The 24,514-nt window shown below is 39.0% G+C and overlaps 1 protein-coding gene and 1 pseudogene across 1 annotated transcript in view; both read left to right on the forward strand.

Moving 5' to 3' along the window:
• LOC141301318 (GTPase IMAP family member 8-like) overlaps positions 1-24,514 on the forward strand; it is a 27,311-nt gene continuing 2,797 nt past the window's right edge. Inside the window, exons 1-5 of the mRNA XM_073831566.1 lie at positions 1-696; positions 16,322-16,688; positions 18,846-19,177; positions 21,677-22,357; positions 22,832-22,996. Of these exons, the coding sequence (XP_073687667.1) occupies positions 33-696; positions 16,322-16,688; positions 18,846-19,177; positions 21,677-22,357; positions 22,832-22,996 (2,209 nt within the window). The 5' untranslated portion in view covers positions 1-32. The remainder of the gene's footprint in view (positions 697-16,321; positions 16,689-18,845; positions 19,178-21,676; positions 22,358-22,831; positions 22,997-24,514) is intronic.
• On the forward strand, positions 5,002-13,990 carry LOC141302185 (GTPase IMAP family member 9-like; annotated as a pseudogene).

The following is a 24,514-nucleotide window of genomic DNA, read 5'->3' on the forward strand; positions in this document are numbered from 1 at the left end:
GCCAACATCTCTCAGAGCTGAGGATTGTGTTGATGGGGTATAAAAGTGCTGGTAAGAGTTCAGCAGGAAACACCATCCTGGGCAGAGAGGAGTTTGACTTGAAGAGATCTGCTCAGTGTGTGAGGAGACATGGAGAAGTAGCAGACAGACACATCACTGTCATTGAAGCTCCAGGATGGTGGAGTAATTACACTGTAGAGCAGAGTCCCGAGTTACTGAAACAGGAGATTTTGCTCAGTGTGTCTTTGTGTCCTCCAGGACCACATGTTATACTACTGATAATAATGGCGAGCAAAAGATTTAAAGAAACTGACAAAAAAGTATTGCAGGGTCATCTGAATCTTCTCGGTGAGAGAGTCTGGAGTCACACTATAGTGCTGTTCACTCATGGAGACTCTCTGTTAGACACATCTATAGAGCAGCACATTGAGAGTGAAGGGCAGTATCTCCAGTGGCTGCTGGACAAATGTGGGAACAGGTATCATGTTCTCAACAATCAGAACAGGAGTGACCACACTCAGATCAAGGAGCTGCTGGAGAAGATTGAGGAGACAGTGGCACAAAACAACGGCTGCCATTTTGAAATAGACAGAAAGATTTTACAGATGAAAGAGAAAAGAAGAGCAGAGGAAGAAAGAGCAAAAGAACGAATGAATAGGACGAAAAAATGGAGAGACAACATCAGATCACAGATGAGTGAGTTTAAACTTACTTTTATAAAATTAGAGAGTCAAGACAGCAGCACAACAAATCCAAGGAGGAATTAATTATTCTGAATTTTTAAAGTCATATTTTCTATACTTATAGTTAAAGATTTTTAATCTATTTGTTATAAGCAGCATATATATATATATATATATATATATATATATATATATATGCCTATGTATAAATATTTACATTCCCAGAACAGGGTTCTGTTGTGTTCTTTCTGCAGCATGGATCTCATGTAGCACAATAAAGTATAACAAAGTAATTGTGCTTGTCAAATATCTCCACCTACAGTTTGAAGTTTTAACCACTACATCAGGACTATACCTTTCTGACCTGCCAGTTAAGCCTCTTTCACAAAGCGATTTCGGAATTTGGAATGTGTCACGTGATTTGTCCCACAATCTTTTGATTTTGGTTCATCCACACTGCCAGTGATTTTCAGGAATCTGTGTGTGCATTCACATACAAGCCATAAATTTCATGAGCAGGATCTACCAAAGTCATTACTGTGTATTTTCAAGTATTTTTGAAGAAAACTAAATTTTGAAAATCTTTAAAAAACTATATTTAGTATGTTAAAGGGATGGTTCGGATTTGAATTGACTTCATTGCTATGCACTCCGAAGCCCATGTAAATACCCCATCAGAAGTTGTTTTTTACCTTAGTCGAACATTTATGGAGATATTAAAGTTTTTCGAATTGCTTGTTACAGGAGTGAATGGTACATGTGATGTATCTCGTAAATTGCACCACTAAACGTGCAAGTAATCTTACCAAACTTGTACAGTAGTGTAAATAGGGTATGTACTCACAAAACGCTGCATCAGAACATTTGTAAGTCCACCATGAGTGTTTTAAAAACACGTTTTACCTGAGAACTACTAGTCTCAAAAACTACAAAGTCGACGTCACTTCACTGGTTTGGGAAAAGCACGTAAAAGTCCTCCTACAAGTTGACATGCACACCTGACATGCACACAGATGTAGTAGGAGGACTTTTACGTGCTTTTATGTGCTTTTTTCAAACCAGCCAAAGAAACCGATTATTTTATTTATTACAAAAGCGAATGTTAAGGTGAAAAGTTGGGCATCACCAAAGAAAAGAGAATAGCAAAACCAAAGAAAGTCTAACTTTTAAAATACCCTCTAAATCTGTCAAAATAAAGAGGAAAAAAGTCTTCAATGTCATTATCATCCTAGCTAAACTATACTGACAACCAAAAAGTACACGGGATGGAACTCGCGACTTACCTAGTGTACCACTGTGTTGCAGTGTATGTCATGTGAGAATCTTACCTGTCCACTTTTTCCTGGCCTTGTTGCAACTAGTGAAAACACTGATGTCATACTTCACAACATGATGGGTTAGAAATTAATAACAATAGTCAACATACACATAAATCAGGCAACAAGCATAGAAGGGTACATAAAAGTTAAACAGGTTGATTTTTTTTATGGTAGCAAACGGAACAAAACAACAAAAACAAAAAAAAGGGGAGGGCCCTGAGGGGGTCTGTGAGTGGTCTGGCATGCTCTTTTATCTGGGTTGGTCTTTGTGGAATGAATTTTCTCTCAGTTTTACATATTAATTATGTCCATTCAACATTACAGTAGAATTGAAAGCCCAACATTTAATAGACTCTGAAATATATAACAGCTTTTAATTTAGGTGATTTTAAAACAATCTTCACATAAATTGTATATGCATAAAATATACAGATTATTATTGCCATATACTGGTTATAATCGTTATTTTATGTTTTTAATTTTACATAAGTGTTTGTTTACAACAAAGTATATTTTGGCCATCAAGATAACATTCAAATTGGATCATAAGAGCTTTAAAGTGCTTAAAAATGGTTGTGCAAAATGCTTGAAAGTCATTGAAAAGTGCTTGAATTTCTCTCTCAAAAGGTTGTACAAGCCCTGAAATGAATAATGTAATAACATTCGACTTTGCTTAAGTTGGTGTGACTTCTGGTTTTCTGACATAGCCTACATCAGCGTTGTTATTAACAGAATTCTGAGCAGAATTTGAATGATTCTCACTGTTCTTTCAGCAACCTTAATTCATTCTGGGCGAATTCAAACACTTAACAAGCGCTAAAAGAGTACCTACAGCCAAATCTCGTTGAGTATGAATGCGATCCGCCATGATGACGTTATCATGTGATCTACGACGTTAAAACAAGAGCAACAATTTAAAAGATATGAGCGACAGGTTTAATTCATCTATTTGTATATATTATCTATTTGTATATATTATGATGTTGATCAAATTTCTCATTTTGTGGTCTTCCAGAAGAAACAGATACCTTTATGATTGTAGTACGTTTTTAGGCTATTTTTAGAAAGTAAAATGAAAGTAAAATGATTGCGCATTCAAAACGGCAGTTTCAACAAACTGCATATTAAAAACGGCTAGAGCTCCGTTATTAAATATATATTTTCGCCCATGTGTGAGCTATTGAGATGAGCCGCTCTGTGAGACAGCCAATCAGAGCAGAGCTCAACATTAATATTCACGAACCTTCCAAATATGGCAAAAACAGACCATTTCATTTTAGGGACAAATCCTAGGGTTGTAAATGTAAAACCGTTTCTGGAGATTATCTGCCCTTTCCTATGCCATATACCTTCTATGTGTATATCAGAGAACATTTTAAAATATTGTATCAATGCATTCTATGGCACCTTTAAAACTTTAACATCTGTGGGCATTCCACTTAACAACTGCTACTATTTTCTTCTGTGACATACAGAGCTGGCAATTGTCAAGTGAGATTTTCAAACCATACTTTTCAATGCGGTCTAAGACTTTAAGAAGCCTCTGTTCATGTTCTAAAAGGGTGGACCCAGAAACAATTATTTCATCCAGGTATCACCTCGAGCAGATGCATGTCCCCCACTGCACGCTCCATAACTCTTTGGAATGTTGCAGGCGCTCCACTAACCCCCTGCAGCTATTTGGTAATAACCACCCTGAAAATCCAAGACTGAAAACCACCTACTTCCTGCAAGACAGTCCAGCGCGTCATCTATACTTGGGGTAGTGTTCTGCTGTTTAGTGTACGATAATCGATACACATGCATATCGCTCCACTCTGTTTACGAATTGCACAGTTGGAGAAGCATAACAACTTTGGGCCTCTTTGATAATCCCTGCAGCTAACAAATCTTTGAGGTGTCGGCGGACATCGTCAATATCAGCTGGAGGAATACGCTGAGCTCTTTCTCTAAATGGTTTATAGTCACTCAGCCGAATATGATGCTTAACATCCTTCGCCAACCCCACATCCCATTCTTCGACAGAAAAGACATTACCTCTATCAGACAGTTTCTGGCAAAGTCGATCTCCCCACTGTTTTGGAATTTCGGACTTACTGAAATCAAACAGCTTTGAATCAATCCTCTTGAGTTTTTTTGGAACATCAGATGCTGTAGTAACTGTATCGGTAGGAAACACATGAGCTATGACTGTTTCGACTGGGATAGCTATTTCTTTGCCTACGTCTCATTCTTAATCAGCACTTTGACTTTGTTCCGCTCCACAGCAGAAGAGGAAAGTACAACTGGTAGAATGAACAGTCCAGCAGGCAGCGTCTCATCTTAGAGGGACTCTATCATGAAAATTTACTTCTCCAATGGTTGTTGTGACTCGACTGTACAAACAGCACACATCTTGCCTCTTGATGGTATGACGCAAGCATCTTGCCCACTTCTCCAGCAGGTGTGTCAACAACTTTTTCCTGTGCAAGTTCTGTAGATGATATTAGTTCTGCATTGTGAAGTTGAATTCTTAAAGCATGTGCTGCATCTGTCTCAAGACCAGCGGTGTTAAGTCCAATCAATCGTTGGTAGAAACTTGCATGTCTCCCAACGATTACAGGAACTTTTTCAGGGCCCTCAGGTTCAGGATAAACCAGTTCAAGGATGGAAATGGTCTCTTCCACACCCATGACAGAAGCCGGAAAGGAAACATCTACCAAGAAATAACCCTTTTAGGGGTAACTGGTTGTACTAAGTCCCCAAATTGCCAGGTTGGAAAGAGGCTGAATGGGTATTGAAGACAAATTTTTAGAGTACCATGACTCAAAGATGATAGTGACCTGAGACCCACTATCTAGTAAGGCTCCACAGGACAGTCCGTTGATCTTCATAGTGATTGCCAGAGCCGGACCTACCAACCCTGCAGGAAGGCTTCTTTTCTCAACCACAACTGTGTGGCTTTTTATTCCCTGTGTGTTTACCACTCTGAGCCATTCTTTCATTTCTGGCCTTTCGTAATGATCGCACAAGCATCTGTATCACCAGGCTGTAGTTCTCAGTTGCTTTGCACCTTGGAGCAATGTCTCTACATTTGTAACAGAAATAATCTTTAGTTATTTCAAGTCTGGGTTTTGTGGAAGTGACAACCTGCTCGGGTGGGTATGGTGCTCTTGATATATGTAACGACTGACACTCAGTAACACCAGCTGCTCCTCTATTCTGTGTACCTGCCTCTTCAGTGAGAGTACTTCCAGGTCTGCAGGTGTGTCACCTCCTCTCCTACTTTGTACAGGCTTTGACTCCAACACCACATCTGATGTAGGTACTTTAGAATGACCCTCTGTTACTTTTGTTCGTAGCTCTTGAATCTCAGCCTTCAATTCTCTTACCGCAGCCGAACTATGTGGTTTCTGTCGTAGCCGAGGGATGGGTATTGCAGTGGCACCCAGACAATGTCTGGCAGCTTCGCTGTCTTCCGCCTCTCTTATCTCATTTAGAAGCACAAAAAACGTAAATCTCTCTCTCTCTCTCTCTCTCTCTCTCTCTCTCTCTCTCTCAAACTTAACTGAAGCAAAAGCAAGTCTGATTCGACAGCTCCCTGAATTAGCTGTTCAACTCTTCTTCGGTCAACATTGTTCCCAGGCAACTCACCTTTTTGTTCTACTCTTGTTAGAGATTTCTCCATTCTCTTCAAGAAATCAGAAAGAGCTTCACCAGGATTCTGCCTCAATAACCTGAAAGTAAAATACAAATCTTCTCCCGATTCAGGAGTTCCAAATGCACCCGGAAAAGGTTCTAAAGCCTCGGTATGCACTTCCATTACTGACAGGTTTTTTAGGTCTTTTCCAGCAGCTTGCCTATAGCACAAATTATTGCTTCCGGGGAACCTGCATTGGAATTGAGTGAAGAAAACATAGCTTGCAGATCAGAGACAGACTTTCCTTCCTGTACTAGCAGGATAGTTTCTCAGCAAACCCAGGAGGTGGTGACTCAGAACTTTTTGCTGCAAACATCCTCCAAGGCTTCGAACCCCTTCATGCATTATGTCTACAGGCAGGTGAGAGTGATTAACCACTTCTTTGCACTTACATAGCACATGTAGAAACCCTGGAGTTGGCCCTAATTTATAATCCCTTACTCTCACTCTTCCCAAAGTTTAGACTTTTTGGACAGTTTCCTCAATGTTGGCCACCTCCAAATCTGTGGGCACTCGCAACAGCAACACTATGTTTCTGATCAACTACTGCTTTCTGACACAAAAAGTTTTCCTTTCAAATACAGTGCTTGGTTGACTCTTATTTCCCTTTCCACAAAAACACACTTGAAGGGTTAAACTTTTACACCAATATCAAAATATCAAGTTATTTACTTTATCACCTTTCCAAATGGAACTTCAGGTTCTTCCCTTCAGAAGTATAAATTTGTATTCAATAAGTGTAGACCAATATACCAATGTACTTCGGAAGACTTAAAACAGAAATACAGCACGTAAACAAACTTTAGATTTGACTAGAAGTACCAATGTAACCCTTTACAGATATTATCTCTAGGAATCACAAAGTATTAAACCACAATATGGTTTAGAAACTGAAAATAACTTAACGTGGGCCCACCACACTGACTAACACAACACAAACCCTGGTTGCAGGCCTGAAACGTCGCTGGAGTGTGTTGAGGCCAAGGGAAATGTAAAATGGCCACTTTGCTCTCTAAGAGCACAAATAAAACAAACAAATGTACCTGAATGAACTTGAAAGAGGTCAAGGATCCAGTCGCCTGTCATGTCAGTCCATGTGAGGCTGTGATCGGTCGGCAAACTCTGTGACCATCCCGCAATGTCAGAGGAACCACTAACCACTCGGTGATTAGGGGTGCTATCTGGTTATCCTCAATGCACTTCTAAGTCATTGCAGTAACAGTCTTTGGCAATTGCTCTGATTACCTCTAACTCTCTTACAGGTGCTGATTTGAAAAACATGAGTTACGTTTCTCACTGATGATCCGCATTAGTCCTGTTTACTGCAAAGGCGATCAAGCGTTAAACAGGCATTTCTTCTGAAACACGTTGCATTGACTTCGTTGTGCCATCGTGTTGATTTTACAATAGAATAATATGCTGGGTAACACTCAAACAATACAGTTCCTTCTAAAATCGAAATTTCCTGGCTTTTCATGATAACTGAGGTCTAGGGGCTATGTAACTACCATATGAGTTTCAAAACAGTCAATCCACAGTAAACTGCACGCAGCCTGCTTAAAGTAGCTGTTCATATTCACAAGCCGCTGTGACTTCCGTAACGATGTGACGTCCGATCTACTCAGTCACCGCCTTCAGTCACCACCCTTAGCAACAATCACGTCCCACCCTCCTTTTGTCAAACCCAGACAACAACGCATCTATTCCATTATTGAGCAACAACAACACGAAAACAAGTGGAGAAAACCCTGTTCAGTCGATAGATGTCAAGCTACGATCATTACACAGGCTTCAGAACAAAGTGAATTTAAGAGACCAGAGGCACGTCAACTTCAGCCTCTTTCACACAGCGATTCCGGTAAATACACGAATAATGTGTCCCATGATTTGTTCCGGAATTGTTTAATTTGGTTCATTCACAGTTGTTTTCCGGAGTCTGTGCGTACTTTACACACAACCCGTAAAGACATGTGACGTTTGGATGTGAGATCTAATGCGACGCGTACGTTTCATGAAACTGAAACTAACCTGAACAAACTGTGCTTCAGCGCTGATAGCGAGGAGCTGGCTCTGCTCGATCGCCGCTTCATTCCACTTTGCGCGTATTTTTTTGTCGTGAAGAGTCGCATGATAACGTGCATCATCACTACAACACTGCCTTTATGGCTCTGGCTTTTGTTCACACAGCGCTCGTTCCCGTAATTTTTCAGAATCAGCGCGCTTTACTGAAGCAACAGTTATGTAGCTTACTGCATTCGGTGTTTGAAAAAGAAAAAACATTAATGATCATTCTGAAATATCCTGTTGAGTATCAGCAAGCTAGGTTCTCTCAATAGGCTATATGTCGAACGTCACCTGACCAACCCCGGAAAACAGGTCTCATTGCTTCCGCTTGTCGGAGAACGTGTTAATAGCCGTAATAAATAATGGCGATATCGACGGACTTTTAAGGTAATCAGTTAAACAAGCCAGCTGTTTATTGTGGACGTTTCATTCGATATTTATATATAAATGTTAGTGAAAAGAATAAAAATTTTAAACTTTTATATATCAATCCACATATGTGATGGACATTGGTTATGATCATTTTTAGTGTCTACTTTGAATGAATCTTGAGTAAATCATGTTCATATTTAAAGAGGGATATGCAAAACGCGTGAACCGGAAGCAACGAGACCTGTTTAGCAGAAAACGGAAGCCTGTTGGGCATAACCCCTATTGCTCTAAGCTCGCTTACAACATACATGACCGTGGTTACCTGTGATTGGCCTGGCTGTGCGTCACTCAGAAAACAACAGGCCAATCAGAAGAGAGGCTCATGAATATTAATTAGATGGGCCAAAATCGACCTGTTTTTGACAGAGCTCCTAAAAAAGGAGCTGTAAAAATATATTGAGATGGATTTTGGCACCTATACCGCAAATATATATTCTTAAGGACATCAACAACTAAAATAAACCTCCAGAAATGTGTACAATATGGGACCTTTAATATATAGTTAATAATAATATTAATATTAAGTTAGAAACCTACCCAGGGTTACATAATAAACAAATGAATTATTCTAACAGATAGACATTCTGAATATCAACATAAGAGTGAATATGCATGCCTGCACTTGCTTGGAGCAAATTAAACTAATAGTTTACTTATTTTTTCCAGAAGGAATATTCCATTGTCCTTTTCTCTTGAAATATACACCATTCTGAATACACCTTCCATTTCATTGAACGAGATATTTGTTCATGATACACAAAGATTACATTGACACTATTTGGTTACTAGTAAGCTTAAGTAGTTTTTATACAGGTGCAGGTACAGGTTTTTTTTCTCATATAAATGAGAAAATCCTGAAGAAGTTCATTTTTTTTTTGTAGCTTATTTCACCAACTGAAATTTCCATTCCATTAATTTTAATGATTAGAGCTTACAGCTCATTAAAGTAAAAAAAATCCAGTATCTCAAAATATTAGAATAACTCCTAAAAGTTCAGGTTCTTTAAAGTGTTCATTTATGCACTCAATACTTGGTGGGGGCTCCTTTAGCACAAATTACAGCATCAGTGAGGTGTGATGTGGAAACATCAGCCTGAGGCACCTATTGAACCTTCAGCTTGTCTGTATTGTTGAATCAACTGTTTCTCATCTTTCTCTTGAAAATATCTCATAGATTCCATACAAGGTTCAGGTCAGCATGTTGGCTGGCCAGTCAAGCACAGTAATATCATTAAACCTCAGCAAACCTCATGGAAGTGGTTTTGTGGGCATGTGCTAAAGTCCTGCTCGACCATGATTTAAACATGAAATGCAAATTTACTATTATCTGAAAAGAGAACTTTGGACCACTGAGCAACAGTCCAGTTCTCTTTCTCCTTAGCCCAGGCAAGATGCTTCTGACATTGTTTCTGTTTCAGAAGTGGCTTGGTAGCCCTTTTCCTGAAGACGTCTGAGCGTGGTGACTCTTGATGCACTGACTCTTCATTCCATTTCAGTCCACTCCTTGTGAAGCTTTCCCAAGTGTTTGAATCAGCTTTGCTTGACAGGATTTTCAAGTTTTTGGTCATCCCTGTTGATTGTGTACCTTTTCCTACACGATTTCTTTCTTCCAGTCAACTTACCCTCTGTGTAGAGGGTGTCAGTGATTGTCTTCTGGACCATTGCAAAGTCAGCAGTCTTCTATTGTGGTTTCTAAGAACAAGAGATACCCGGAATTTATACTGTAGGGATGGTCATTTAATGAAACTCAAATGTGAATATTCTAATATTTTGAGATACTGGATTTTTGACTTTCATGAGCTGTAAGCTTTAATCATCAAAATTAAAACTTTTTTTTGTTTTTTTGGAAATGTTTTAGTTTACTTGTAATGAATCTAGAATATATACAAGTTTCAGTTTTTGAAATAAGTTGCAAAATAAACGAAAATATATTACATTTTTTTTGATGCACCTGTAGTGTTTTCTGCAGCTGTGTTAGATCTCTGCAATTTTGTGGGCAGTTGTGGCATAACGGTCGGACCCAAAGGTTGCAGGTTTGAGTCTAAGTACCAGCAGGGATGATCGTGGGGGGAGCACATGAGCTCACAGCGCTCTCTTCCCCCCCCCCCTTAATATAGGCACCAAATCCCCACTACTAAGTGTGTGTGCACTTGAATGGGTGAGATGCAGAGCACAATACATAATAGACGTTATGCGCAACATTCTGCCGGGTTCTACAAAACAGCCTTAACTACTTCCGGCCGTCCGCTACTGGTACAGCGAAGATAGGGACGTTCTAAAACACTTAACGTGAAAAACGCTTAACGTGGCTTAAAAAACGACCAGGAAACCCCAAATTTATGTCAAACCTTACTTCTAACAAACACTAACTACTGTCAAAAGAACGAGCCCTTATTCCACAGATAAAGTGAATAATATCACGTTAAGCGTTTTCTCCCCCATTGAAGCCCATTATAAGGAAACAGCTTAACGTGGGTTTACCTCAATAGCGATCAGGGAAGACCAAATTTATGTCAAATGTTACATATAATAAACACTTGCTGCTGTCAAAAGAACAAGCTCTTATTCAGCATATAAAGTAATCCCCTATTCCATTACAAAAAAAGCTTAACGTTAACGTATCTTAACAACGACTGGGGGAAAAAAAATTATGTCAAATGTTACATATAATTAACACTTGCTGCTGTCAAAAGAATGAGATCTCATTCAGCATATACAGTGAATAATATCACGTTAAGCGTTAATTCCCCTTCCTAGAAATAACAAAAACAATTCGATGCAGTGATGTCCCTCTCACCCTGCTTGGCAGCGGAGTTTAAAAATAAATCTATTGTTGCCAACCGCAGCTCCGTTTTTGTGTGGTCGATTGTCCCAATAGAATAGAATGAATATTTTATTTTTTTCTCTACCGTAAAACATTACAAATATCTGGAGAAAATGTGATGGCACGCAAAGTTGGTCCAAATTCATGACTTCTTTATTATAAGTAAAATTTGACAGAAGACGTGGTTAAAGTACGCTAAACCAGGCTAAGCTGAGTCCTTATAATGGACTTATATGGGGAACGCGTAACTTGATATTATTCTCTTTATGCTGCTCGTTCTTTTGACAGCAGAACGTGTTTTTTTTTTTTGTTTTTTTTTCTATGGGGAATAACGCGTAACATTATACGCTGAATAAGAGCTCATTCTTCTAACAGCAGCTTATTTTGTAAGAACGAGCAGCATAAAGAGAATAATATCAAGCTACGCGTTCCCCATAGTGCATGGACTCAGGCTGGTTTAGCGTACCTTCTGTCAAATTTTACTTATTATAAAGAAGTCATGAATTTGGAGCAACTTTGCGTACCATCACATTTTCTCCAGAAATTTCTAATGTTATATACGTTAAGCCACGTTATTTCCTTATCTATGGGGGACGCTTAACGTGATATATTCACTTTATATGCGGAATAAGAGCTCATTCTTTTGACAGCAGCAAGTGTTTATTAAATGTAACATTTTGACATAAATTTTGTCTTCCCTGATCGCTGTTGAGGTACCACGTTAAGCTGTCTCCTTATGGGCTTCTATGGGGGAGAAAACGCTTAACGTGATATTATTCACTTTATCTGTGGAATAAGGGCTCGTTCTTTTGACAGTAGTTAGTGTTTGTTAGAAGTAAGGTTTGACATAAATTTGGGGTTTCCTGGTCGTTTTTTAAGCCACGTTAAGCGTTTTTCACGTTAAGTGTTTTAGAACGTCCCTATCTTCGCTGTACCAGTAGCGGACGGCCGGAAGTAGTTAAGGCTGTTTTGTAGAACCCGGAAGAATGTTGCGCATAACGTCTATTCAGAAGCTGTGTCTCATTTAGAAGGATGCGCCCTCCGGAGGTCGCATTCGAAGGCTGCATACGTCATCGAGGCTGTCTCATTTCAAAAAAGCAAGTAGGACACTTCAAATGCGACCTTCGAATGCGACCTTCTTTCACAGGAATTCGAAGGATGCATGAGATGTATCCTTTGCTACTACATATAACCCACAATTCTTTGCTTCGCTGTAAACAACTGTCGTTAATTTGAAAAATGCCGGCACCGGCAGATGTACACACAAGCTAAGATGTGGTATTTATAATTTGAATAGGTAAAAACGGATAAGGTTGTTCTTTATATCCTCCTATTTTTTTTCTCTAACAGATATGCTGCAGCTCTTGAAACAATGAATAAAATAAAACAAGTAAAAGCTTTTTTTTTTTTTCAAATTACTTTACAAATTTAAAAATAATTTTCCTTCATTTAAGTAGTGTGAGAGTGCAACGATGCTCTAAATTTGTTTGCATAGTAACGTGATAAATCCTGTTTCATTTTCCAACTGTCCTTTTTTTTCTTTCCTCCCGTCCTATGGAGGCTGTCTCGTTTTTGTTCTAAGTTGAGGACACTTCGTATACACGTCCTACAGAGGATGCAACCTCCGAGGATTCGACCTCCGGAGGGCGCAGCCTTCCAAATGAGACACAGCGAGAGTATGTTATACCATTAGCAACACGTCACATCCTTCTCCATTGATACCCCGGTGGGTTGGTATCTGATAATGACTGTACATGATAACTTTTTATTTTTTTTATTAGGTATTATTGAACAGCATAGTTCTGTACAATAAGTGTGTTTTGTTCTTGTTTATTACACGGCTCTTTGGAATGCTTGATTCTGATTGGTCAGTTGAGACATTTGCAGGTTCGTTCTTTTCAAATAATCACCGCTCCAAAGTAATAACGCATAGCCGGTACTACTTGTATGTTTAAAATCCCTCCGTGCCAACAAAGATTACCGTTTGGCGCCATCTTGTGACAAACACTGGACAACCACAGTTAACAATGGAAAATTTCGACATTAATCTATTTAAATTGTCTTACTAACGTACATAGTTTGAATGTTAGTCACGTGGTACTATATCGTTTCGCGGAAGGATAAAAATGTTAATTTAAAACAAATATGCCAATAAAAGGTTTCAAATTCATATTCATGTCCAGTTTTTTTCCTTATGTGGCAAGTAGCCGTGTAATAAGCGGGATAATGTACAGGCAGCCGGTAGTTATCGCAGAAATAAGCCCCGACAGTGTGATCAGGACCCGACGCGAAGCTACCCGACTTATTGCAGGTGACACCCAACATCTCTCAGAGCTGAGGATTGTATTATTGGGGGAAAAAAATTCTGGTAAGAGTTTAACAGGAAACAACATTGTGGGCAAAGAGGAGTTTGACTTGAAGAGATATGCTCAGTGTGTGAGGAGACATGGAGAAGTAGCAGACAGACACATCACTGTCATTGAAGCTCCAGGATGGTGGAGTGATTACACCGTAGAGCAGAGTCCTGAGTTACTGAAACAGGACCACACGCTCTACTACTGATCATACGTCTGGACATCAGATTTAAAGAGGCTGAGATAAAAACAGTGCATGGTCATCTGGATCTTCTTGGTGAGAGAGTCTGGAGTCACACTATAGTGCTGTTCACTCATGGAGACTCTCTGTTAGACACATCTATAGAGCAGTACATTGAGAGTGAAGGGCAGGATCTCCAGTGGCTGCTGGACAAATGTGGGAACAGGTATCATGTTCTCAACAATCAGAACAGCAGTGACCACACTCAGATCAAGGAGCTGCTGGAGAAGATTGAGGAGACAGTGGCACAAAACAACGGCTGCCATTTTGAAATAGACAGAAAGATTATAAAGAATATGAAGGAGAGAAGAAGAGCAGAGGAAGAGAGAGCAAAACATCAAATGATTAGGATGAAAAAACATAGAGACATCATTAGATCTCAGATGAGTGAGTGAAAATTTACTTTTTATAAAACTACAGTCAGAATAACAGCTCAAAACAAAAGAAAGATACTATAAGCTCTCAATGGTTGCTGACTGCTTACATATTTCTGTTTTCAGTGCTACACAGTCTTATGGTGTAATAATGTCTAATTTAATACTGTAGTGACTAAAATAAGTAAAAAGAGCAAAAACAATAACAGGTATCTACACTGACCAAAATTATAAATGAAACCATTCTTTTTTTGCCCCCATTTTTCATGAAACTTTTTCTATGTACACAAAAGGCCTATTTCTCTCAAATATTGTTCACAAATCTGTCTAAATCTGTGTTAGTAAGCACTTCTCCTTTGCCGAGATAACCCATCCACCTCACAGGTGTGGCATATCAAGATGCTGATTAGACAGCAGGATTATTGCACAGATGTGCCTTAGGCTGGCCACAATAAAAAGCCACTTTAAAATGTGCAGTTTTATCACACAGCACAATGCCACAGATGTCACAAGTTTTGAGGGAGCGTGCAATTTGCATGCTGACTGCAGGAATGTCCACCAGATGCCCATGAATTGAATGTTCATTTGTCTACCATAAGCCGTCTCTAAAGGCATTTCAGAGAATTTGGCAGTATATGCAACTGGCCTCACAACCGCAGACCACATCCAGCATCTTCACCTCCAAGTGAATGGGTGAGATGCTGCTGCATCAATCGGTTTGCATAACAAAAGAATTTCTGCATAAACTGTCAGAAACCGTCTCAGGGAAGCTCATCTGCTTGCTTGTCGTCCTCATCGGGGTCTCGACCTGACTGCAGTTTATCGTTGTAACCGACTTGAGTGGGCAAATGCTCACATTCGATGGCGTCAGCGTGTATGGCGTTGTGTGGGTGAGCGGTTTGCTGATGTCAATGTTGTGGATCGAGTGGCCCATGGTGGCGGTGGGGTTATGGTATGGTCAGGCGTATTTTATGGACAACGAACACAGGTGCGTTTTATTGATGGCATTTTGTATGCACTGTGATACTGATACTGTGACAAGATCCTGAGGACGGTTGTTGTGCCATTCATCCACGACCATCACCTCAAGTTGCAGCATGATAATGCACGGTCCCATGTTGCAAGGATCTGTACACAATTCCTGGAAGCTGAAAACATCCCAGTTCTTGCATGGCCAGCATACTCACTGGACATGTCACCCATTAAGCATGTTTGGAATGCTCTGGATTGCCGTATACAACAACGTATTCCAGTTCCTACCACTATCCAGCAACCGCACAGCTGCAGATAAGTGCAGCTGTACCCAGAGTGAGGCGAGAATAGCGTTTATCTGATACTGAAACGATCTTGAGACATAGGCCTAAAATTTCCTCAAGGAACGTTATCAGACTGGGGAACAAATTTTCACTAGAGCATGTGGATATTATTGTTTCTCTCAAAATGAACATGTGAGACAATGTAAACTCGACTCGAGTATATGTACGTTCTGTACTGTTACTGGCATGGTCTGTTTCCCTTTGCTCTGCTTGATCTTGAATGCTTTTGTTTTTTGTATGTATATATTTTTGTTTACACGTTTTCAACCAAAATATTTACAAATAACGTCTTTCTCGGTAAACAAAACATAAACAAATTTTCGAATATTCGAGCCCAAATATTCGAATGCAATATTTCTGGAAAATGCCCATCCCTAATCTTTAAGTATTTTCTGCAGTTGCATTAGATGTCAGTACTTTGCCTGCGGGCCGTATGGAATGATCACGTGGGCCAGTTTTGGTGTACTGGTGTCTAGTATTTGTTCCTACTCTGCTGATATATTGTGTTGTATCAGTCTGTCAGCGAATTGCATCTAAATATGTTGTGGGTTTTGGGGCTTATTTCTAAAATGCATTTAGGCTTTGGGCTTGCTAGTGCCTGCCTCCCATAAAACCTAATAAAGTGTAAACACAGTTGTAAATAGCCCTAACTAAAATTTGAGCCACAATCTACATAATGTAATTATTAATCACTGTAGTTTGTCTTGTGTAAACAATCAGAAAAGGCCCTTTAAAGGCCAAATCACACCAAGGATGTTAACTATAGCAATAGCTTTAAAATAGTTTAAAATTCACTTTAAATGTAGAAGAACACTAAACTTGGATCAGTTTGTCAAACCTGTTAGCGTTTGTTGGTAAAGAAAGCTTAAAAATAATACAAACCTACAGGCTGAGCATCACATCAGTGTCTGGATCACCTTGTAGCGACAATGACTGTACATTATTGCTTATTTATTACTTAGAGTTTTTATATATTTATATAGACCAGATATTTACAGTCTCCGTTCAGAATAAGTGTGTTTTGTTTTTGTTGCAGGTGATGCCCAACATCTTTCAGAGCTGAGGATTGGGTTAATTGGGCATAAATCTATTGGTAAGAGTTCAACAGGGAACACCATCCTGGGCAGAGAGGAGTTTGACTTGAAGAGATCTGCTCCATGTGTGAGGAGACATGGAGAAGTAGCAGACAGACACATCACTGTCATTGAAGCTCCAGGATGGTGGAGTAATTACACTGTAGAGCCTGAGTTACTGAAACAGGAGATTTTGCTCAGTGTGTCTCTGTGTCCTCCAGGACCACACGCTGTACTACTGATCATACGAGTGGACACTAGATTTAAAGAAAATGAGAGGAAAGTATTGAAGGGTCATCTGGATCTTCTCGGTGAGAGAGTCTGGAGTCACACTATAGCAGGGCCGGAGTGGGACTCCTATTCAGCCCTGGAGTTTCAAGCCTTAGACCGGCCCACTTTAGTTCACGACTGACTATATTAAAATGACGTCATTTCCAATTCAGTGCAAATACAGTAGCCTAAGTGTTGCTTCACAGTGAAGATTTATTTGAACAGTTAACACAATATAATGTTTAACAGTATCAGTATCTATTTTCTGTTAGAATTAGTGCTCATAAATATCCAAACCTTGAAATGAAAAAATATCAAATAAATACAAATGTATATTAAGCTATATGTATAAAATAAAGATTAAAATAAAATGTATTAAACTTTCTAATGACACTATCATGTCTTTTTCAAGTAAACAGCTGCTTTATAAGTTCAAATATTTTTCATAAATGAGAACATTAAAGGGTAAATGTCTAACACTATTCTTTTAAACATCACAATGTCCTTTTCTGCAATATCTGAATATATATTCTGTGCAAAATTGTTCAGTCCTTAAACACAAATAAAGAATAGAACAAGTATTGCACTGTCCTACCTGCCCATTCTAGTGTTTTGGGCTCATGACTGGTGCTTGGTAATGTTACGGGGCCTGGCTTTTCACTCTTAGCAGCAAACTGGACTAGAGGCTGCTGCTGCTGAAGAGCAACAGTACAAGAAAAGGTTTGATACATAAACATGAACGGTGATTTGCAGACATCGTTGTTTTGCACTGCTCCTAACTAGCTTGACGTTAACCAGGGGCGGACTGAGACAAAATTTCAGGCCGGGAAATCTCACACTTATCCAGGCCATCCCACACCAAAATTTGAAACCCTGGACAACAATATTTTTCATCATCACATAAAGAAAAGTTTAAATCAACTGGGTAAAATAATTAAATGCTATCTCTTGAACTTCCAATTTGCCTTTTAATCTCTTTTAATCTCTCTGTCTCTCATGTGTTTACTTTTTAAGCAAATTTTCTTGTATCTGTCACTTTTTTCATAAACACATCTCCACCTTTACAACCACCTATACAGTACAGATCTAAGGTTGGTCTTTTTTAAAGAAGACAATCAGCAGATTATTGCAGAAATACTGAGACCTTTTTAAAGACATGTTTTTGTCAAGATTGTAAAAAGTTGTGATTTTGTAAAATGACACTTGACATTGCTGCTAAGGGGGAGGAGACAGCCACCAGGATGGTTCTTGAGCTTCTAAGCTTTCAAAATTATATATAATTTATGATTAGTACTAAAACATTTGATAGAAAAAAGGGCAACAGAAAAAAGAGGGCCACTACATTAGGACCATGTGTTATTGTCGTAATGTTAAAATTAAAACAACAAAAATTAGCTACATCTTGAATATATCTTTATTAAAAAATCTTAAAACTAAACATGTTTTGCATTATCATGGGTCATGTTTGGCCCTAAGGAAAATTAACCATGATATTATTGAGCCTATGGTAAACATAGTAACCATGTTTTTTTGGGGGTTTTTTTAGGATTGATTCCCATTAGTATAATCATAATTTTATACCATGGTGAAAGTATAGTGTAGCAAAACCATTGTATATTGTATAATTATTGTATAGCTATAGTAAACATGTTTTGTAAAACCACAGTTAATTTTTATAAGGGTTGCTCCCTAAACCTGTTTTAAAACGATATTTTTTATAGATTAACATTTGTTAGCAGTTCAATACTTAAGTAAACAAAGACAAAACTACAATAGTCTGTTTACAGATGTAACAGACCTGCGCTTTAGGTCCTAAACAGGACAGATTTGTCTCTCTGCTCCACCTGGGCACTTCTACTTCAGTCTCGCGTCGTTTTGGCGGACGGCGGACGCGCGGATGCGCGGAGCGCGCGCGAGACGAAACGCGTGCCAGTCAAGACTAACCGATTTATGATTTATTAGAGTTTTATTATTGAATGGCTAATTCTGAAATAACCACTTTAGTACATTAGGCCGGCAACAAAAACAACAACAACAATATTAAATAATAATAATAAAAATTGGAGGGTAGCGGGCCAAAAATTCTCCCGATGGACAGTCCGCCCCTGGCGACTGCTGTGAGTGCAGGCAGCTAGGGACACCGGCCCTCGCGGCCAAAAAAACGGACCGGCCCACCGGGAATTCTCCCGGTCCTCCCGATTAGCCAATCCGGGCCTGCACTATAGTGCTGTTCACTCATGGAGACTCTCTGTTAGACACATCTATAGAGCAGCACATTGAGAGTGAAGGGCATGATCTCCAGTGGCTGCTGGACAAATGTGGGAACAGGTATCATGTTCTCAACAATCAGAACAGGAGTGACCACACTCAGATCAAGGAGCTGCTGGAGAAGATTGAGGAGACAGTGGCACAAAACAACAGCTGTCATTTTGAAATAGAAAGAGAGATTTTACAGGAGATGAAAGAGAAAAGAAGAGCAGAGGAAGAAAAGGCAAAAGAACGTATGAAGAGGATGAAAAAACAGAGAGACGACATCAGATCTCAGATGAGTGAGTGAAAATTTGCTTTTTATGAAACTATAGAGTCACAGCTTAAAAGAAAGATACTATGGACTCTGTACTAATGCACGCCGACTGCTTACTTGTTCCTGTTCAAATCTCAATGTTACACAGTCTTGTGATATAGTATTATCCCATTAAAAACTGTATTGAAACACTAAGTGAAACTTTAAGCACTAAGCAAAAAGAGTAATTTAAAAAACTGTATTTACTTTGCACTAAATAAATAACTGATTCTATCTGCAGTAATTGTAAATAGTAGTTAGATGCTTTGTGCAAATAGTGGCAGATACTATTTGCACCTCAGTCTATTATATGTAGTACAGTATATTTATTTAAAATTATAAATGGATGCTGCCTTATTGGGATCTTACTTTTCCCTTTCCCCAAGCCCACCTTTATACCCACCCTTAACTTTAACCACACTGAACCTGCTGATCAAAAATGTGTCATTGAAGGTCCAGGATGGAAGCTACAAATTTGAGAACACCACATTAAATTTCATTTATAGGCCTATTAAATACCTGTTAAAGATCCCATATTGTCAAAACCAAAATTTCCTGGCTTTTTTCATGATGACTAAGGTCTAGGTGCTATGTAACTACCATATAAGTTTCAAAACAGTCAATCCAAAGTAAAAAGCATACAGCAGCTGTTCCTTTTCACAAGCCGTTTTGACTTCCGTAAAAATGTGACGTCTGATCTACTCAGTCACCGCCTTCAGTCACCACCCCGAGCACCAACCACTGTCCCACCCTCCTTTTGTCAAACCCCCAGACAGCATTGCGTCCATTTCATTGTTGAACAACAACACGAAAACAAGTCGAGAAAATGCTGTTCAGTCGTTGGATGTCAGGAAACTACATAATTACACATGTTTCCGAACAACTTAATATAAAAGACCAGTGGCACATCAGCTTTAGCCTCTTTTACACAGCAATTATGAAAAATATACGGATAATGTGTCCCATGATTTTTTTTCAGGATTGTTTCATTTGGTTCATTCACACAGTGATTTTTTGGAATCCGTAAAGACGTGTAATGCGACGCATATGTTGCACTAAACTGAAACAGACGAACGATCTGCGCTTTAGCGCAGATAGCGAGGAACTCCATGATTGCTGCTTCATTCCAGTTTGCACATGTTATTTCATTGTGAAGAGTCGCACGATAATGAGCATCATCACTACAACACAGCCTTTATGGCACTGGTTCTGGCTTTTGTTCATACAGCGCTCGTTCCGGGACTGATCCCAGCCATGTTACTAGATTACCAAACTGGGATCGTTCCCGGAATCAATCCCGGGACGTGTTTGCGTTCACACAGAAGACACTCTGGCAACTTTCCAGCAATTTTCCGGAATCAACGCACAGTGTGAAAGGGGCTTTACTAAAGCAATAGTTACCTAGCTTACTGCAATCCGTGTTTGAGAGAAAAAAAACATGAATTACCATTCTGAAGTATCCTGTTGAGTATAACCAAGGCGCTGCAGGCTACAGCATACATGAAGGAGATACCTGTGGTTGGCCAGGCTGTGCATCACTCAAAACAACAGGTCAATCAGAAGAGAGGCTCATGAATATTAATTAAACAGGCCAAAACCGACCTGTTCTTGACAGAGCTCCTAAGAGAGGAGCTGTAAAAATATATTGAGATTTTTGGCACTTATACAGCAAATATATATTCTTAAGGACATCAACAGCTAAAATAAGCTTCCAAAAAGGTGTACAATATGTAACCTTTAAACCCTATTCTCAGTGCTACTGAGGTTGTTTTTGCATGTGTATACTGGAGACGGATATAGTTTCAACCTGGAGATTTCTAAGAGGCAGGAGCTCCAAAAGGGGGCAGGGATCTTCAAATAAAAGACACAGGGAGACCATACCACTACCCCTAACTGGCCCGTCTGCTTTTGGAGTTGTAGCTATGTGTACTTTTTGTACTGTAAAGTCACACATTGGCATCCCATTCCTTTGCAATTGAGATGGGTGACATACTGTAAATGCTTCACTGACACAGTCTTCACTCTATTGGTTGTCGCTCCAGGAAATCACTCTTTTTTTGCATAATGAAATTAACCAAAAGTCTCAGCAAAAGCCTCTTAGGTAAAGTTAATATTAACTGATTTAGGACGGTGAATTTCATTTGTAAAGGAGATGTTTGTTTTATTAAAAAAATGAAATCATGTAGGTCATAATTCTTTTAACTTAAAAAAAAGAAAAAAAGAAAAGCATCCATTCTAATGAAAAATATTACACCCATCTAGATGACTAGTTCAGGCATTAGACTCTAGATGGCACACACACATTTAAAGTTTTGTTGAATCTGTGTGCTAAACCTGTTAGTGTTTGGCAGGCTTAAAAACTATATTATTTTCATGTACATCATTTATAATACAAACCAGATTATTTTGTGCTACTAACTGTACAGTAGTAGCATTATTCACTAGTATACTCAATACAGTGTGTTTTGTTTTCTGTTTGTTGCAGGTGAAGTCCAGCATTTCTCAGAGTTAAGGATTGTGTTGATGGGTCATAGAAGAGCTGGTAAGAGTTCAACAGGAAACACCATCCTGGGCAGAGAAACATTTGACTTGAAGAGATCTGCTCAGTGTGTGAGGAGACATGGAGAAGTAGCAGACAGACACATCACTGTCATTGAAGCTCCAGGATGGTGGATTAATCAACCTGTGAACAAGAGCCCTAAAAAACTAAAACAAGAGATTTTGCACAGTGTGTCTCTGTGTCCTCCAGGACCACATGCTGTACTACTGATCATACGTGTGGACATTAGATTTAAAGAGACTGAGAGAAAAGTATTGCAGGGTCATCTGGATCTTCTCGGTGAGAGAGTCTGGAGTCACACTATAGTGCTGTTCACTGGTGGAGACTCTCTGTTAGACACATCTATAGAGCAGCACATTGAGAGTGAAGGGCAGGATCTCCAGTGGCTGCTGGACAAATGTGGGAACAGGTATAATGTTCTCAACAATCAGAACAGGAGTGACCACACTCAGATCAAGGAGCTGCTGGAGAAGATTGAGGAGACAGTGGCACAACGTTATCGCCCTGTTAGGAGCAAGAGTAGCCCTATTAAAATACAGGGAATGGATAATAGAATAAAATCAGAAGAGCGAATACAGTCGTGGAAAGATCACAGATCACAGACGAGTGAGTGAAATCACAAAACTATTTCAGCTGTGCTTATTTGTCATTGTTTATTTATAGCTTGTCAGTGGGGTTAATTGGTTTTTTTAATGTCAATCACTGTACTGTTGTATAAAGTTGTATAAAAAAAATTCAACATCACCTTAAATTTTCTCCAATGGGGTCTGATGCAAGAACAACCATCTTAGCTACACTAGGAAACCAAGAGCCAGAGGACTGCTTGCTGGCTTTAGAAAAAAAAATACAGTAATTTATTTGAATGTAGTAAGTGAAGGTTAATCATCTAAATGGATCATCACAAACATTATCTGTGTCCAGTGTTATATCATTTTAAGCCTTTGATTCTCTAAATGTCAGAATTATGTTACTGTTCTGTTCACATGAAAGGATAGAATGCCAATGCCTCTAAACATCTTTCTGCCAAATGCATAAATGTAATGTCAAGTTTCTACTACTAATCTGCTCTCTGCTCTACAGTCAGTGGTGCTGAAGGATCTGATTCATGCTCTCTGGCAAGTTCTGAAGCAGACGGCAGGTCAATTTCTGGATCATCACATACCAGAGATTCATCCTTCATAAGCAGATTCATGTCAGGGTTCAAGAAAATATTTAACAGCATGGAAACACCACCAATGAGTGAGTGTCTTCTGCTTTATTTGGCACTTTCCATCAATACAGTACAGTCTGTTGACACATTTTTTTAGCATGAGAGGCACAAATCCCATGTTACATACTTTAAATAATGATTCTGGCCTGTCCTACTTCGTGACCTTCTCAACTGTATCTAATCTAATTAAAATCATACAGTGATGTCATAATTCCTGCATTATCTCTTAACTGATAACATAGTAGTACAAACTATTTTCGCTTTTTGACTCATTTTAATGACTAAAAATTTAGTAATATCCTGCATTGTCCTACTTTTTGTGCATTGTGCGTTTCAAAAAGTTGACTCCTACGTCACGATGGGAATAAATAAATTGTTTTTATTTTTCTCTCTCCTTTTTTATACAATTTTTTTTTTCATTTGCTCAATATCTACAAAACAAATTTTGATTTCAAACTACCTAGATGTACTGAGTGACCATTTAATTTAGCCTTAAAGGATAACTATTGCCAAAATGCAACCTGGGCTGTTTTTTTTTTTTTTTTTTTTTACTGTAAACGAGACAAACTTATATCTAAAAGCATAATTACGACAAACGAGCCGTTTTTGAGATTGACCGTGATTTAGTTTTGTGGTCAGTGGCCGGTGAATGGGATTACTAGGGGCAAGTTTTTCATTGCATCAAAATCCATATTTTTACAACACTGAGAAGGCTCGACACACCATGAAACTTTGCTCGAAGTATCGCCTGGGTCTCTACACATGAACTCCAGCATTGAGAACATTGTTCATGAACACAGAGTTTACTAAAAATAAAGTTTTTGAACAACTCACTTTCACTGTTTGTGTCTCCGCTCGCGGCCGTCTTGCCAGTCAAGAGGTATCGATCTCCGAATGCGACGTAATACTGAGGAGAGTAAAGATGGATAGCTCCTTAAGGATATTTCCATATAAATGCACAGCTAATTCATTGTTTTGTCGCAAGTGAAAAACAATATTGACCTTCTAGTTGTAAAAAGAGCCTCATATAAGAAACATTAATGTATAAGAATCTCGCATTCGGAGATCGACACCTCTTGACTGGCAAGACAGCCGCGCGCGGAGACTCAAACAGTGAAAGTGAGTTGTTCAAAAACGTTCTTTTTAGTAAACTCTTTGTTCACAAACAATGTTCTCAATTCTGGAGTTCATGTGTAGAGACCCAGGCGATACTTCGAGCAAAGTTTCATGGTGTGTCGAGCCTTCTTAGTGTTGTAAAAATATCGATTTTGATGCGCTCAAAGTCATGCCCCTATAGAGCTTGGCCAACTACGTCACTGCGCGTAGAATTATGGGTAGTTGCCGCCATGTTTTATGTAACGTCGTCAGCTGTCAGCATTACAAGATAGTAGGCAACTATTAAAAAGAAAAAAAAAACAATGCATAGATCCGAGGAAAAGCTAAATCTTCCATACCGAGAAAAGCTTAATGAAGTGTCAAAGCTGAGGTATTTAGAAAAACTAAAAATAATCAACGGCTCGATCCTTACAAGCATATAGAGTGGTGGACGATCT

This window comes from Garra rufa, chromosome 25, assembly GCF_049309525.1.
Source record: "Garra rufa chromosome 25, GarRuf1.0, whole genome shotgun sequence".
In the NCBI taxonomy this organism is placed as follows: domain Eukaryota; kingdom Metazoa; phylum Chordata; class Actinopteri; order Cypriniformes; family Cyprinidae; genus Garra; species Garra rufa.